The sequence below is a fragment of the Nomascus leucogenys genome, chromosome 23 (genome assembly GCF_006542625.1).
Source record: "Nomascus leucogenys isolate Asia chromosome 23, Asia_NLE_v1, whole genome shotgun sequence".
Classification (NCBI taxonomy): domain Eukaryota; kingdom Metazoa; phylum Chordata; class Mammalia; order Primates; family Hylobatidae; genus Nomascus; species Nomascus leucogenys.
Genome location: NC_044403.1, coordinates 12,230,638 through 12,246,628, shown reverse-complemented (window position 1 = coordinate 12,246,628; position 15,991 = coordinate 12,230,638). Strand labels below are relative to the sequence as shown.

Below are 15,991 nucleotides of genomic sequence, written 5' to 3'. Positions count from 1 at the left end.
ATAATTTAATTTGACTGTCCATAAAATTCTGATATTTATTTATTTATTTATTTTGAGATGGAGTCTCGCTCTGTCGCCCAGGCTGGAGTGCAATGGCATGATCTCAGCTCACTGCAACCTCTGCCACCTGGGTTCAAGCAATTCTTCTGCCTCAGCCTCCCAACTTACTGGGATTACAGGCACACGCCACCATGCCAGGCTAATTTTTTTGCATTTTTAGTAGAGATGGGGTTTCACCATGTTGGCCAGGCTGGTTTCATACTCCTGATCTCAACTGATCTGCCTGCCTCAGCCTCCCAAAGTGCTAGGATTACAGGCGTGAGCCACCGCACCCAGCCTAAATTCTGATTTTACATGTTAGAAGTTAGTAAGGCATAATTGAAAGTCAATTATCTCTAAATTAAAAGGTCCAAATTGTAGTTATGACCACTCTTGGAGGCTGGCCAGTGTATGAAACTCAGTCACTTCATTTGTAAAATGGGGATAATAAAGAGGCCTGACAGAAAGCACCTTGGATTGCTGCAAAGATGCAACAAAATAATGTAGTCAAAGTCTATAAATCATTTCAAAAGTGTTGCTTTATTATTATTTTCTTATAAATAAAGCCATGGTGGATTAATATTGTGCTTACCCCTTCAGTGTATCACAGTGAGAGTTTAGCATCTTCCAAGCATCTCTTAATAAGGAAGAGTGTGGTGACTAAGAACACGAGCTCTGGAATCCAACCACCTGACTTTCTATCCCTGCTTCACTGTTACTATCTGTGTGATGCTGGATAAATTATCCCCAAAAGCCTCAGTACGTTCATCTGTGAATAGCAGTAATAACAATAATAATAGTAATAACAACAATAATGTCAAACCTAGGAGAGTTATTATGAGAATTAAGTGGGCTAATGTGTATAAAGTACTTAGAATCATGCCTAGGTCACAGAACTATCATTTATATGCCATAGCTTCATGGTGGGGACTTGTGGTGTTTTTTTTTGTCAAATATAACCTTTTATACAACTTAATAAAAATTGAGGCTTAATGGCTTGAGAATCATGTCTCCAGATTCAATGTATATAATAAGTTTATGGGGAAATACTTCCTTTAAAGAAAGCAAGACAATTTGCCAAATGGCCATTCAATGAATGGTCAATTCTTTGTTTTCAAGCTCATTTTATTTATTCTAATATACGTATGTACAGTCTTCATTAATATATTCTCTTATATATTCAATAAATGTGCTTAAATAGTATATTCTTTGTATGGATGTATTTTTGGAAATAATATATTCATTGATACAGCACATTTGCAGATGCAATGAAGTTTTCAAAAATAATATTTCTGATACATAATTAAGACATTTTCATCTAACTTTTATACTGCGTCAAGGCTAACATGATAAAAATTTATTTAGAGCAAAATGTGAAACTATTCAAGTGACATGTACAAGTAAAATCCTTAAAGATATAAGTAATGCCTTTTCCTCAACTCTATTTTCTTTACCCAGCACAACAGATGGCATTGGGGATGTTCACTGAATTTTAGTAGATAGAAAGGAGGAAAGAAGAAAGGGAGGGAGGAATAAAGAAAAGATAACAGGGAGGGGGTGAGTAAAGAAGAAACGGTAAAAGGAAAGGAGAGAAAAGGAAAATGCAGCAATAATTTCAGAAAATACCAGAGAATATTTGCTGATTACAAAGCCAATACTCAAAAGACCTGCATTTCTAGCACAAACTCTGTCATTCACTAGACATCAGTCCTTGGATAAGTTTCCCCATTTAGCTTGAGGATACCATCTACCCTGTCTCAGCACTGTGATGAGAATCAAATTCACTGTACCTTGTGAATTTTTAAACAATGGAAATATGAGATATTATTATTTTTGAGGAATTTCTAAAACACATCAACAGCATTCCATTGCTGCTAAAATGTTTTTCAATAAGTTGCAATGGAGTAATAAGACCAAAATCATAAGATCCAATAGTTTTAAGGTTATCTGAGCTGATCAGTGTGCATCTAGCACAGAATTTTTCAAAGGGACACTTATATAAACACTATACATCAGGGATTAAGAAAAGTTATACAAAATATGTTATTCGTGGAAGAACTGAAAACGCTATGCTTGCTTGGCCTAGAGAAATGTAAATTTAGACAAGTTATGACACTAATATTAGAATGTTGAAATATATAGATATATATTTTGCTACAGAAGTAGAGTGCAGGCTGATGAACAGATAGTACTCAGAAGCAGATCTCAATACCATAATAACTTTCCAATAATAAGAGCTGTCTGTGTTAGAAAGAATAATGGCCCCCAAAGATGCCCAGGTCCTAATCCCCAGAACCTGTGACTGTGTTACCTTATATGTCCAGCAGGATTTTGCAGATGTAATTAAGACTAAAGATCTTGAGATGAGGAGCCTGTCCAGACAGGCTTAAACTAACTATATGCATCCTTAAAAGCAGAAAACTTTCCCGGCTGTGAAGAGAGGAAGACGTGACTATGTAAAAATAGTCAGAGAGACATCATGTTGCTGGCTTCAAAGGTGGAGGAAGGCAGGCGTGAGACAAAGAATGTAGGCAGCTTGTAAACGCTGGAAAAAGCAAGGATATTGACTGTTCCCTTCCCCAGAAGGGAACACAGCCCTGCTGACACTTTGATGGACTTCTGATCTGTAGAACTATAAGATAATATAATAAATCTCCATTGATTAAGTCACCAATTATGGCAATTTTTTATAGCAGTAACAGGAAATTTATATACTGTCCAACCAGGAAAAGCCGACTTAAAGGTGAGCAATGTATCTTCAGGGAGAGTCATCAAGAAGCTGTTAGAGTTAATGCTAAAAGTCATCCTGTAATGAAAGGGTGGGAATTGACAATAATTTGGCCCTACAACTTCTTTGATTTCCATGATTCTACAATTGAGGCAGTTCCTCAGGTTCAGTCAGTAATTGATCTCAAGGTTCAAGAAGTCATTTCTAGTTGTGGATCCATCCATTATTATAAAAAGAATTTACGGCCAGACGTGGTGGCTCACACCTGTAATCCCAGCACTTTGGGAGGCAGAGGCCGGCGGATCACTTGGGGTCAGGAGTTTGAGACCAGCCTGACCAACATGGTGAAACCCAGTCTCTACTAAAAATAATAATAAAAAAAATAGCCAAGTGTGGTGGCATGCACCTGTAATCCCAGCTACTCAGGAGGCCGAGGTGGGAGAATTACTTGAACTTGGGAGGTGGAGGTTGCAGTGAGCTGAGATGGCACCACTGCAGTCCAGTCTGGGCAACAGAGCAAGAATCCATCTCAAAAAAAAAAAAAAAAAAAAAATTTACAATTACATAGGCTACCGTTAGATCCTTCAATGGCTTTCATGGTGTTTTTAGGTTTTGGGGGGGAATAACTTTGGAGATAGGCATTCTTAGGGAGATGAATTAGTATGTCCAAATTCTGCTACCATCCCCAATGACAGATCCAAATTCAGTGGGAAACTCCAAAACCAACTTACTTTTTCAAGAGGCTCTAGAGATTAGATGGAGTGAAGACTCTAAAAATGTTCTGGGAACCAGATTGATAAGTGGTTAATAATTGTGCAGAAGGAGAAGGCAGGGATGCATTTACATACTCTGCCAGCATCTCCCCATTGTCTACTTGTAAGCTATTTTAGGTACCTCCTGCTGGAGAGACCAAAATAGAGCAAAATTATAATCAACATAACCATCAAATTTTATTTCTAGATCCACAGGTAGAAATAAATTATTAGTCCAAGATGGATATCATGAAAATCATTCATGATGTTTTTAAAGACATAAATTTTAGATTCTACCTTTACAGATTATGCCACAGGTCTAGAGCAGAACCAAGATTTCTACAGTTGTAGGGAGCATCACAGATAAAGCTTAACCACAGCCCGAGTTGCACAGCACTGGAATGGGGTATATGCTTACTTAGCCCTATGTCTACCAAGAGTATATTTTCTGGCTTTTTTATCTTTGCCATCAAATATAAATAAGAAGACTTATGATCCTGCCTCGTTCACCCAATACCATCCAAATCCTTTCCTGGTTAAGAAACTCAGATAAGCAACAACTTAGGGCATCTAAGTCTCTTGGACACCAATCTGGATCCTCCCAACTCTCAAGATATGTTGCTCTTCTACTGATCTACTGATCTGTACTGCAAGGATTTATTTCCCCTATATACTTTATGATTTCACAAGTTAAATCATCTTTCCTTGAGTTACTTGACTTACCTTTTTAAAGACTCATTTGTCCAGATGGAAGAATGAAATAGAAATAAAAGGGAAGGCCATATTCTTACCAAAAAGACAATGTTGGTGTTTTGATACAGTGCTCGTGCCACACAGATTCTCTGCCTCTGTCCCCCACTCAGGTTGATGCCCTAGAGAAGAGACAGCCCCAAATACCCATTTTTTTATATTAGTAAATGATCTTTTGGTAATATGACCTTAAAATACAAATGTCTTTTTAAAAACCTTAAATTGATAGTAACTTGTTAATTAAATTGTAGTAACATTGGTAAGAAAACATGGAAACGGTCTACTGGCCAACAATTCTCAAATTAATCAAGATGGCTTCAGGCTGATATGGTTAATCTTCCTTTCACTCTAACAGAGATCTCTGCTGTACAGAAGCATTAATAACCAAAACACTTGCTAGGAAATTGAGCAATTCCAAGATTTTTTCTTGTTTACTGAGTTGTGTCTGTAGTTTACTTAACATACAACCCAAATTTGATATTATGGGTTATGTGAAACAGTACTATCCAAGAGTATGCTTCCATAATAAAGTACCAGTTACACATTTTTTTAAAAAAAACTAGTATTAATTGACTTCTTAGTATGTGCCAGACTTGTGCAAATGGCTTTACAGTTTTAAATTTCTCTTATTCTTCATAGCAATTCCAAGATGTAGGTATTGTTTTAATTTTACACATGTGGAAACTGAGGCTCACTGAACTTAAGTTCATTCTCATACACACTGTGGTATGTAGCAAAAAAGAACAGCCATTAAGAACAAAGGTCACAGAGCCAGACTAATCCTGGCTACACCACTACCTTGGCAACTGTGCAAGTTCCTTAACCTCTCTCAGCCTTGATTTTTGTAGCTTCATATGCAGATAACAATAACATCCATAACACAGATTTGTTGTGAAAGTAGATAATACATATAAAGTTTGTGCCCAGGACTTACAATGATTAAAACACTGTAGACATTGCTGTCCTAAAGATTATAGGTATAAATATTTTTCAGCTTGTCTGCATAATATGACATCAATGCAAAACATGGTTACACAAAGAAAAAAGAGCACTTTAATAAGAATAAGCAGATTTTCAACAAGATTGGGATAAGTTATGGAAAGCAATCTTAAGTTTCAAACCCATTACAGCAAGCTCTACGTAAGCAAAAATGCATTTGGTCAAAGCCAGGAACCGTGTTTCACTTTTCCTTGAGAACTCTTAAGTGACTAGTACCATGTTAAGTATACAGTGATTACTCAATAAATATTAATACGTAAGAAAGAGTGGCATCAAAGGACTCCCGTCCTTGGTTTACTGGAACTTGTTACTGGGACAACCTACAACTCCTAAGCTCTCAAATTTCATGATTCTCTATTAGTGATTAAAGACAACCAGAAGCCTTTTCTAGATTTTTGTTCATTGCTTAATGAAACTATATATAGCTCACCCTCTCTCCAATTTCAGTTTGATCTCCAAATGGTAATAAGTCAATATCTGGCTGAAGAGAACAGGCATCTGTGACAGCTTTGTACCTTTGGGAGAAATGATTTTGAATTTTTAGATCTCAATTAATACATTGTCCATAAACTAAGTGCCAAATTCAATACTTTGGAAGCTGAAATAAAACATTTGCTGAATCACTTATTATATGCCAGCCTCTGCTCTACATTTCTGGATACAAAGATAAATAAGTACTACTTCCCACTCTTTTTTTTTTTTTTTTTTTAAGACAGAGTCTTACTCTGTCACCCAAGCTGGAGTTCAGTGGCACGATCGTGGTTCACTGCAACCTCTGCCACCCAGGCTCAAGCGATTCTCCCACCTCAGCCTCCTGAGTAGCTGGGATTACAGATGTGCGCCACCATACCAAGCTAATTTTTTTGTATTTTAGTAGAGACAGGGTTTCACCATGTTACCCAGGGTGGTTTTGAACATCTGAGCTCAGGCAATCAGCCTGCCTCAGCCTCTCAAAGTGCTAGGATTACAGGCGTGAGCCACCACATCCAGCTGGGTTCCCACTCTTAAAAAGCTAGTTCACGGAGCAGAGGACTGATACGAAAACATACGATGAAAGTTTACTTTGTTAGGTATTATAGTGGCAGTGGGTACAAAGCACTTCTAGAACACAGATGAAGAAATGACTGGCCATTCTGAGAAGTTTCAGAGGAGGCAAAGTTTAAACTGTGTTCAGAAAGTTTAGTAGTACGTTTTCAGGAAGAAAATGAGTAAGGAAGCTTAAGGAACTTGAGAAAGTAAAAAAGTTCATGATGAATGTAAGAGACTGCAGGAGGCTCATTACGGCTAAAGCAGACGTTGTGAGTGGGTGCCCTTCCATACTGTCATGCATGCTGAAGAGAGGAGACAAGGGAGATAGTGAGGACTGACAGTCCTCAAGTTCATATAAGGCTGGGACTGGAAATCAGATGAACTGGAAGTACAAGGAAGCCTGGGGATTGAAGATGCTTGGGGAAATGGCAATGATTTTATTTTCTTAATCAGTTCATCTTAATATAGTAGAGTCATTCTTCATTCTTCCCTCTTCTTCTTCCTGTTGATATCTGTCCATTGTTGTTCTTCAATCTTTTTTTCTCAACCATCCCTTCTTTTACATTTCTACCGTCATTCCTAAGTGTAGGCAACACACACTGCATGCCTGGATAATTACTCCAACTGACTCCTAAATGTCTCCATATATATATGTGTATATGCACATATGCGAATCTGTATATATAGAATGCACATCATTATAGCCAACTGGCTTTTAGGCCCCCCAACTATCTGGTCTCAGCCTCCTGAATCTTTCTGTCTGGTTTGCTCCTGGGTCCTAAAGGTTTTGTCTTTCATATGGTCTACTTTTCTCCTCCCTCCCACTTCCTCTTGCCTCTCCACTTACCTTATTCTCCTTAATTTTCAAGACCCAGCTTATGGTCCTAAGACCCACACTTGTAAGAGTGGCTCAGGGAAAGGGTCATACCTTCTTATGTGGTGGTGGTATTTAAAAGATGCTTGAAAGATGGTGTATTCTGGCTGCTCCCAGTCACCAGACCCCTCAGGTCCTATATTCTTCTTCTTTTCACAATTAAACTTCCTTTGTGAAATTTACTTGAATTTTTCCTTCTCTATCTTCTCACCAACAACCTAAGCAATACATCCTCACCCTCACACTCCCCACCCCACGCACATACACACTTCAATTGCTGTTTAGTTTTGGTGTACAAATTGTTCTCAATAAGGGTCCAAGATGGGCTGGAACTTCTAGGGAGGCTTCTCCTCAAAGAACTGATTCAAAAGACCTTGGTGATTAGGATGAAAACGGGGCCAGCAGGAAAGAAAATACCAGATGTAAAGGGTCTAGAAACCATTGTTCATTCCCAAACACACGAGTCAGAAAGAGTTGCCATTTTGGTTCTAAATTTTATGTGCTCAAAATTACCTCTGTTTGTTAAAAGGACTTCCAAAAGTAATATTTTCTTCTACTGTAGCATTTAATAGCCAAGGCTTTTGAGCTGCATATGCCACAGAGTACCTGTTCCTACTGAAAAACAAAAAAGAAAAAAAACACCAGGATTATGCAAAGGTACTGTGCTTGTATGTATTTTACTATAAATAGGGGAAATAAAATTAGTAAACTATCTCAGATACAGAAATGGAAAACTTCTAAAAGAGAAAAATTTAAAGACCACTAACCTTATTAAGAAATGATTAAATATGCCACCTAAATTAAAGGGATTAGGATTTAATCAAAATGTCACATGTATAAAATTTGGTTTTGTATGCTAAAGAAGTGTTTTATGTTCTAAACAACTAATTGAAATTTCCTTTTCTAAAATGACTATAGTTTTAAAAAAAAAATTAAAAGATTATAGCTACAGAGATTTTACTTTATGCTAATAGCACTTTACTAACTATAAATACTACGTTCAAACTTTAAGATGTTAATTGGTACTATAATTATTGTATGGCTTTGTGGCTTATTCACATTAACATATTTTGTGGTAATAGATAATATGTAAATATTTCAAAACAAAGAATATCTTAAGGAGTCCCTGAAACTTTCAATATTGAAATCATGCATGTAAAAACTGCATATTTCAAAATATATTGAGATAGTTTATATTTTAAAAATAACTCCCTCCCCCCTTTTGACTTGCAAATTCTACCAGATGTCTATACATCAGACTTTAATTTCCAATAGTTAGGAAAATACATGTGAGCTGAAGAAAATGATGGGGAGGGCAGGTCAGTTTAAAAGTCAGATTTCCACAGTTAGTTCATGATCTGTAAAGTACTAATGAAGGAAATAGGGTTAAAAGAGAGCAAGGTTAAAAAAGAGAGTAGTTAGAAATGTTCAATGATCTTTCTAAAACATTACATCTTAGGAGTGTAGGAGGCATGATAATATATAGTATGCTAGCAGTCTCTGAGATAATCATATGTACAGTAAAACAATGGTTCCCAACCTCTGACATGTCTGCTTTCCCTCCCCACCCCACTCGGCTCTTTAAGGTTTTTGTTTTTGTTTTTCCATTTAAGTAGATAAAGCACTTGGCTCTTCCTCTCTACCTTACAGGTGGACCCCATCACTGTTTAACTCACAATCAATATATGTATTAATTCTTACATTTTTATTTTATGAAATCCCAAACCCAGTTTACTGAGGATAGTTTGAGTTTCAGCCAAAGTTGGGACACGTGTGACTCAGTGAGAGGAAAACAGCTGACACAAGGAGCCACTTTGTTTGGTAAATTAATTCTTTTAGCAGCTTGTCAAGGTTGAGAACCACTGCTGTTGGAAATATGCTAGCACACTTTAATCAATAACTATACATCATCAGAATAAACAAAATGAGATTAAAGAGATTAAAGTCTGAGGAAGGAAGTTATTCTTATTAAACTCAGGTTAAAATAGAAATAATACCTTCTGGTTGCTTCAAAAGAAGGCTCAGATTCATTTACACTGCAAGTATGGCAAACAATGTTCATTAATTATGAAGTAGAAATATAGAACCAATGTGCATACACATGAGGTAAGAGATTCAATAAACATTGGACATATTAAAGAGCACATTTCGCAAATGGTTTCTGATATTAATTTCAAAGACAAACCAGATAAGTAGTATTCTTCTTTATGTCTTCATCAGCTAGGAAATAATTGCTTAGGAAGCTTCTAAAACATAGATAGCACTGTTCTCTGTCATAAAAATTTTGGTTCATACAATGACTGGGTTCTATTGCCAACCCGGCTCCAAACAGCTGTAAACTTGGGGAATCCCTCTAGAATACAGTTTCCCATTTCATAAGGACTCTGCATTTCCAAGGCCTTCCAACCTTTAAAATTTGAATTTAATAAATTTAAATTCCAAATTAGCTTCCCTAAGGTAGCAGCAGAAATATTTTTTGGGTGCTAAACATGAAAGATTTTTTGTATGTTTTCTTGTATGTTTTTGTGGAGAAAATTTACCTAATTATGCTACCTAATGATATTTGGTTTAGAGTCACTAAGGATCATTTTCACGACTGCACACTGCTAATGACATCTTGGGATGGCTGATAGAGGCAAAAAAAGCAATCTCAGACTCAAAATTTCCTCCCAATAATAATTGTTCCCTGATTTAAGTTACTGATAAAAAATAGGGAAATGATCATTTTTCTGAAAAATATTTTCCACACAGTATGCTTTAGATACCAAGAAATTTGGACTTTGTTTTCTGTGGTATAAATCCAATAGGTGACCTCACTAGTTTTAACTCATTTGAGGAAGAGAGGGAAGAGGGGAGGAAGAGTGAGTGTGTGGCAGAAATGAATGTGTTAATTTGTATTCTGGCCATTCAAGTGGAAATGCCCATTAGACATGTGTAAATACCTGTTGGACATTTGAGAATGTCAGCCCAAGGTAGAGATATGGATTTAGAATTCATCAATCTATTCAATAAAGATTGATTAAATTCCGACTCTGTTTATTCAGGATCAGTTAAAAAATATGCATTGATCACTTCCTAGTGCCACACATGCTAGAGATACAGCAAACAAGAAAGATCCACTCCTTCTTTCATGCCACTGTCACTTTTTGGGAGCATAATAAGGGAATAAGGGCTAAGACAGGTGGGGTAAAAGATGGTATTAGGGCACTGATCAAGAACCAAGAACCAAAAACAGAGAAACAAAGAACCAGAGAACAAAGCCACCTTTAGCAAATCAGAGTAAACAATAGAGTTGACGTCAGAGGGAAAGTTAAGAGTGTGCTAGATGAAACAAAAAAAAGCCAAGAGTACTTCAGACCAGAGAAAATATGTATTAGAAGGCCATGAGGTATCCTGATTACACAAAGAAGTCATGTATATTCACATGGCTGAAATGTAGTTGTAAATGGCAATGAACTTAAAAAAGTAAGCACAGCCAGATAATGAAGGGGCTCATAAACCATTTTATACAGCCTGAACTTTTCCTAAAAGTAAAACTACTGAAAATGTTTAAACAAGAGAGAGGTTCAATTTAGAAATATCACTGTGATCACAGAATGTAACAAATGAACTAGCGGGAACAAGACTGGAGATCATAAAAGAAATCCTTTGCCAGTCTCACAGATTTGACTCAGTCAAGTCACCTATAATCGTTCTTATAAAACACTGTACTTCTTCCTAGTATTTATAAAACATTAATCAAATAACTATAAAATTATTTTCTTACTTCCTCTTGGTTTCCCCTGCTAAACAGTAAGCTTCATGAAAATAGGGGCCTGCCTTCTCTTGTTCACTTATTTCTCCCCCGACTTAGAACTAATACAATGATTTGCATATAAATGGTGTGCAACAAATATTTTTTAACAAATTAATAAATGCAAGTGTCACGGAAACCAAGAAGCCAAGTTGATTTCAAGGAGTCGTCGATGGGTGAAGAGTTTCAAAATCTATGGAGAAGTAGGACCGAGGACAAATTACTGGGTGTTAGCACTTAGGCAGTCATTGGTGAGAGCCTTTCATCCAGGTTGCAATGCACAGAGTAAAAGAGAAGAACAGAGGTTAAGTGTGGGTGGACTAGGTCGTTAAAAAGAGAAATGTTCCAGTTGATTGAGAGATAAACAAGACCATTATTTTAAAAACTGGTGGGGGATAATGGAGTGTGAAGAGCAATAAATAAAGACATTTATAAGAGAAAAGGGTTAATTAATGCAGTAAGGTCCTGAAAAAAGCAAAACAGCACATAGGGGATCTTCACTTCTGAAAACCTCTCCTTCAAGGATTTACATATATTTTCCTTTTCTTTCAGAGAAAGAAAAAAAGAGGTAAATTTAGACTCATTTGTAGGTAATTATCTTCCAAGATCAAATTAACCCATTATTTCACTAACATTTTTATGAATAATGTTATAATCCTTAACTTCCAGAGACTACCTATTCCAGCCCTCTCACATATCAATATGTTTAATCAAATTCGATTGTGGAAGGTTATATAATTTCTTTTCCAAAATAAAGAAGTAGATTTAGCTCTGTCTAGACTCATCCTCCACCATTCAATGTGGTACTCAACAGCACTCAAGACAACAGGAGAATGCAAAGAGGTCAGATAGAAAATCCCCTTCTAGAAAATAGAATAAAGTTTCACTTCTGAAAACCTCTCCATGTAGAATTTGTGTGTATTTTCCTTCCAGAGTAAAAGTTAAAGTCGGTACGTGTATTAGCAACTTCTAAGTATTATGGTTGATAATATTATGGAATGGGAGAGTGACTTTTGCAAATTTAAATCAGGAATGACATTTGGAAGAAGGGAAACTAGATGTTGGCACAAACATGATATATTACATCTGACCAAGGAAAGCTGACTTAATGTATTATTCCTTCATGCCAGCCAAAGTCACATGAAAAGGAATATTTCCTCCATTTGTCTGAAAATAATTGAAGTACGGTTACAAAGCTGATTACACTAAGATGGCGGGAGACAGAATGTCAGGACAGAAGGGGCCTGAAGAGTAGGATGGTTGATGGCATGGGTGAGAGGGAAAAGAAAAAAAAAAACAAGGAAAACAAAGATAAATGACGAGCTGTTTCTCACATCATTACCACCACAATTAAAAAGCATTCTGGACTCTCTCACTGAAACTATTCATCAGATAAGGCATTTTAGTTCTAGCTCCTAAGATACCAGTAGAAATTATTGTTTATCATGACAACCAAGAAAGGACTTCAGTCAGGCAGAACATTTGTTTTTCAACAAATATGAAGCACACTGGGATGCAAGATTGATGTGCACATTGGCATTCTGACAATTTTGGAGAATTTTTTTCATTCCTCTCTCCTCTCTCTCATCTTTTCCCTTCTGGGTCTACAATATGTCAGACTAGGTCAAAGGAAGCAATTCCCAAGGAAACAACTATCGGGGTCTGTGTGTTCCATGTTCTACCCACACAGGTGTGTGCTGGATGAACAACAATGCCTTTTCTCCAGCCCAAAGTAAATATTTCCTGCTGCAGTAGGTCAGAGTACTTTACTGGATTTTGTTCATGCCTGTGTATGAGGACACATGTAAAAATAAAATTTATGGCCCGGCATGGTGGCTCACACCTGTAATCCCAGCACTTTGGGAGGCCGAGGCGGGCGGATTATGAGGTCAAGAGATCCAGACCATCCTGGCTAACACGGTGAAACCCCGTCTCTAGTAAAAATACAAAAAATTAGCCAGGCGTGGTGGCGGGCACCTGTAGTCCCAGCTACTCGGGAGGCTGAGGCAGGAGAATGGCATGAAACCAGGAGACGGAGCTTGCAGTGAGCGGAGATCGTGCCACTGCACTCCAGCCTGGGCAACAGGGTGAGACTCTGTCTCAATAAATAAATAAATAAATTTTATGCAATCAGAGACACATGTAATGGTGAAAGAATGATAGCAAAGTATTTGGTGTCTTACCATATCATTTAGTTTATTGTTTTGGTTTGTTTTGAGCTTTAAAAAAAACCAATTCAGTCTGTTGAAGTAAAGGACTTCTAAGCATTTACACAACAGCAGCTTATGAATATCAATAATTTCTAAATTAGCTTAGCTTTAATTAATAGTTATATGCCTTTCTTTATTGGACTGGGCATACAGCTTTTGTTTCTGGAATGAAAAGAGTAATTACAAATAACTCTTTAAAAGAATGTCAGTATCCTCTGAATATTCCTGATCCTAAAATATGTTTTATCAGATATTAAGGATATCACGAAAGAAAAATAAGTAATTCTTTTAATTAAATAAAAATAGAATTTGCATTAACTTATTCAATCTATTAGAAGATTACATTTTCATTTGTTTGTGTGTTGAACCAACTTAAACATTTTTGAAGAAAACTTCAGTCCTTTCTGCCATGAAGAGACGGCATTTTTGTCTAGTAAGGCAAATGCTCATAAAAAGATAATTTTTAGGTTACAGGAATTTTATAAATACTCAGAATTATCTCAATTTCCTTCTTACACTTTCATCCTGCTGGCTGACTCCAAAGTATATGCTGAATCTATTTAGTTTGGTTCATTCCACTGCTACCATGTTACATCAAACTACCTTCATCTCTCATCTGAATTAGTGAAATGAACTCTTAAATGGTTTCCTGCACTTTCCCTCTTGCCTCTGTAATTCATTCTTCACACCACGAGTCTGAATCATCTTTTCAAATTATACATCATATCTTCGCAAAATGTAAATCACTCCTCTACTTAAACTTCTACAATATTTTCCCACTGAACTTAGAACAAAATGTCAACTCCATAGCATACCCAGAATGCTTTCCTCCTTTTCCAGGTAGCCTCAGCTTGCACCTGCATCAGTCAGTATTTACCAGTCATTCTAGACCCTTTTAGGATCCTCAAACACACCTCACAGGTATAGTACCTTTACTATATTGCCTTGTTTTATCATTGTCACAACATTTATCAAAGTCTAATGTTACATCTTTTTCTTGTTGATTACTTATACACAGGCCACGTTCTAGACTGTAACTGCATGAGATAGAGACTTGTCTTGTTCACTCCTGTATCCTTGATACTTAAATCAGTGTTTGGCATGAAGGAGGTACTCAGTAAATGTTGAATGAAAAAAAAAGGACTAAGAAACAAAATATCTGTATTCCATACTAAACACAGAAGATGGTCCAACTGATGTACAATTTATGTATTTTTCCAAATGTAGTTAATTTCATTCCTGGATCAAACTAAATGTTGAAGATCTGCATACTTAGACTGTGTTGTTCTGATACTACCCATACCACATCCTTCACCCCCTCCTGCATGCCCTCTAAACCTTCAAATAACATTTATTATATAATCCATAATCTAGTATTATATTCTGAATTTTATTTGTAATAATTGGCACATGGAATTTACTTTTGAATAAATTTTAGGAATATTGAAGACATTAAGAATTAACCTTTTATTGACTTTTTATAAGGTATATGCAAGATATTTCTTCAGTTTTTTTTTTTTTTTAAGAGAAATGGTCTCACTCTGTCACCCAGGCTGGAGTGTGGTGGCACATTCACAGCTCACTACAGACTCAAACTCCTGGGCTCAAGAGATCTTCCTGCCTCAGTCTCTCAAGTAACTAGGACTACAGGCATGCATCACCATGACCTGCTTACTTTTAAATTTTTTTGTACAGATAGGGTCTCACTATGTTGCTCAGGCTGGTCTCGAACTGCTGGTTTCAAGCGATACTCCTTTCTCAGCATCCCAAAGTGCTGGGATTACAGGCATAAACCACAGCTGGGCAGATTTCTTTCACAGTTCTCTCCAAAAAGAGAAAATCAATCTCTACTGAGTAAATGTTTGCTGTTTTTTTCCTCACGTTTCCTTCTTTGCCTAGCTTTCATGAAGTTCAGAGAAAAATTTGTGGCCCATATTTTATAATTATACAGGACTTCAGTACATGCATTTCTGTCTATTACAACTTCAGATGATTATTTAAACAATATTTAAAAATTTTCTTTACCTTTATCTTTCAAACTCTACTATACTATGTTATTTTAAATAAAACAATACAAAACTTTATGAAATAAGATACAATATAAATCATATACATGCTTAGGAAAGCAAGAAAATAAATAGGTTATAAAGAATATTTTCTGCATCCTCACATCATTTCTTTATTCATTAACACAATGATAATTATGAATGATAATACTGGGGGTCAATTTAGCTCAAGTGGAGCTGGGGCCTGGAAAGTTAAATTACGCTTGGAACACGCCAGATTAGGAGATCTTCCTGGTAGTATGAAAATAAAATCTCAAGCCTTTTCTGTCACTGTCATTCTTTCTCTCTGTTTTAATGATGGTAAATCAGGATAAAAACAAAACCCAAATAACTTAATTATGGTTGTACAAGCTACACAATATAATTAAATCCAGTGGGATCTACTTCTTCATCCAAGATAGAAGTGACAGTGGCTAGGGGAACATCATCTAGTGCTTGAGGTTAGTGACTGACACCATCTACTGCCTGAGGATAGTGGCAGGGGAAACCTTGTCTAGTGCCATGAAGCAAACTGAGGTAGCAATGTTTTACTGAGCTCTCTGCTGGGTATGCACTAAACAATTGCAAGGCTACTATCTGCTAGATTTGCTCAACAAGGATAAAATGTACACTCAACAATTCTCAGTCTTCTTCTTTTGCCAATGACACTGAAAACAGGATTTACACTTCTACTAATTTCAGTCTGAATTTCACAACCAAGAATTTTTTTCTTAATTGGAGTTTAAAATAGAATCTGCTCTTAAAAGGCCCA

The 15,991-nt window shown here is 36.5% G+C and overlaps 1 protein-coding gene across 1 annotated transcript in view; it reads right to left on the bottom strand.

Annotated features, from left to right (window-relative positions):
- ABCC9 (ATP binding cassette subfamily C member 9) overlaps positions 1–15,991 on the bottom strand; it is a 150,621-nt gene that overhangs the window by 62,163 nt on the left and 72,467 nt on the right. The window contains exons 19-22 of the mRNA XM_030804745.1: positions 9,169–9,207; positions 7,685–7,786; positions 5,699–5,783; positions 4,311–4,391 (exon numbers count right to left, since the gene is read on the bottom strand). Of these exons, the coding sequence (XP_030660605.1) occupies positions 4,311–4,391; positions 5,699–5,783; positions 7,685–7,786; positions 9,169–9,207 (307 nt within the window). The remainder of the gene's footprint in view (positions 1–4,310; positions 4,392–5,698; positions 5,784–7,684; positions 7,787–9,168; positions 9,208–15,991) is intronic.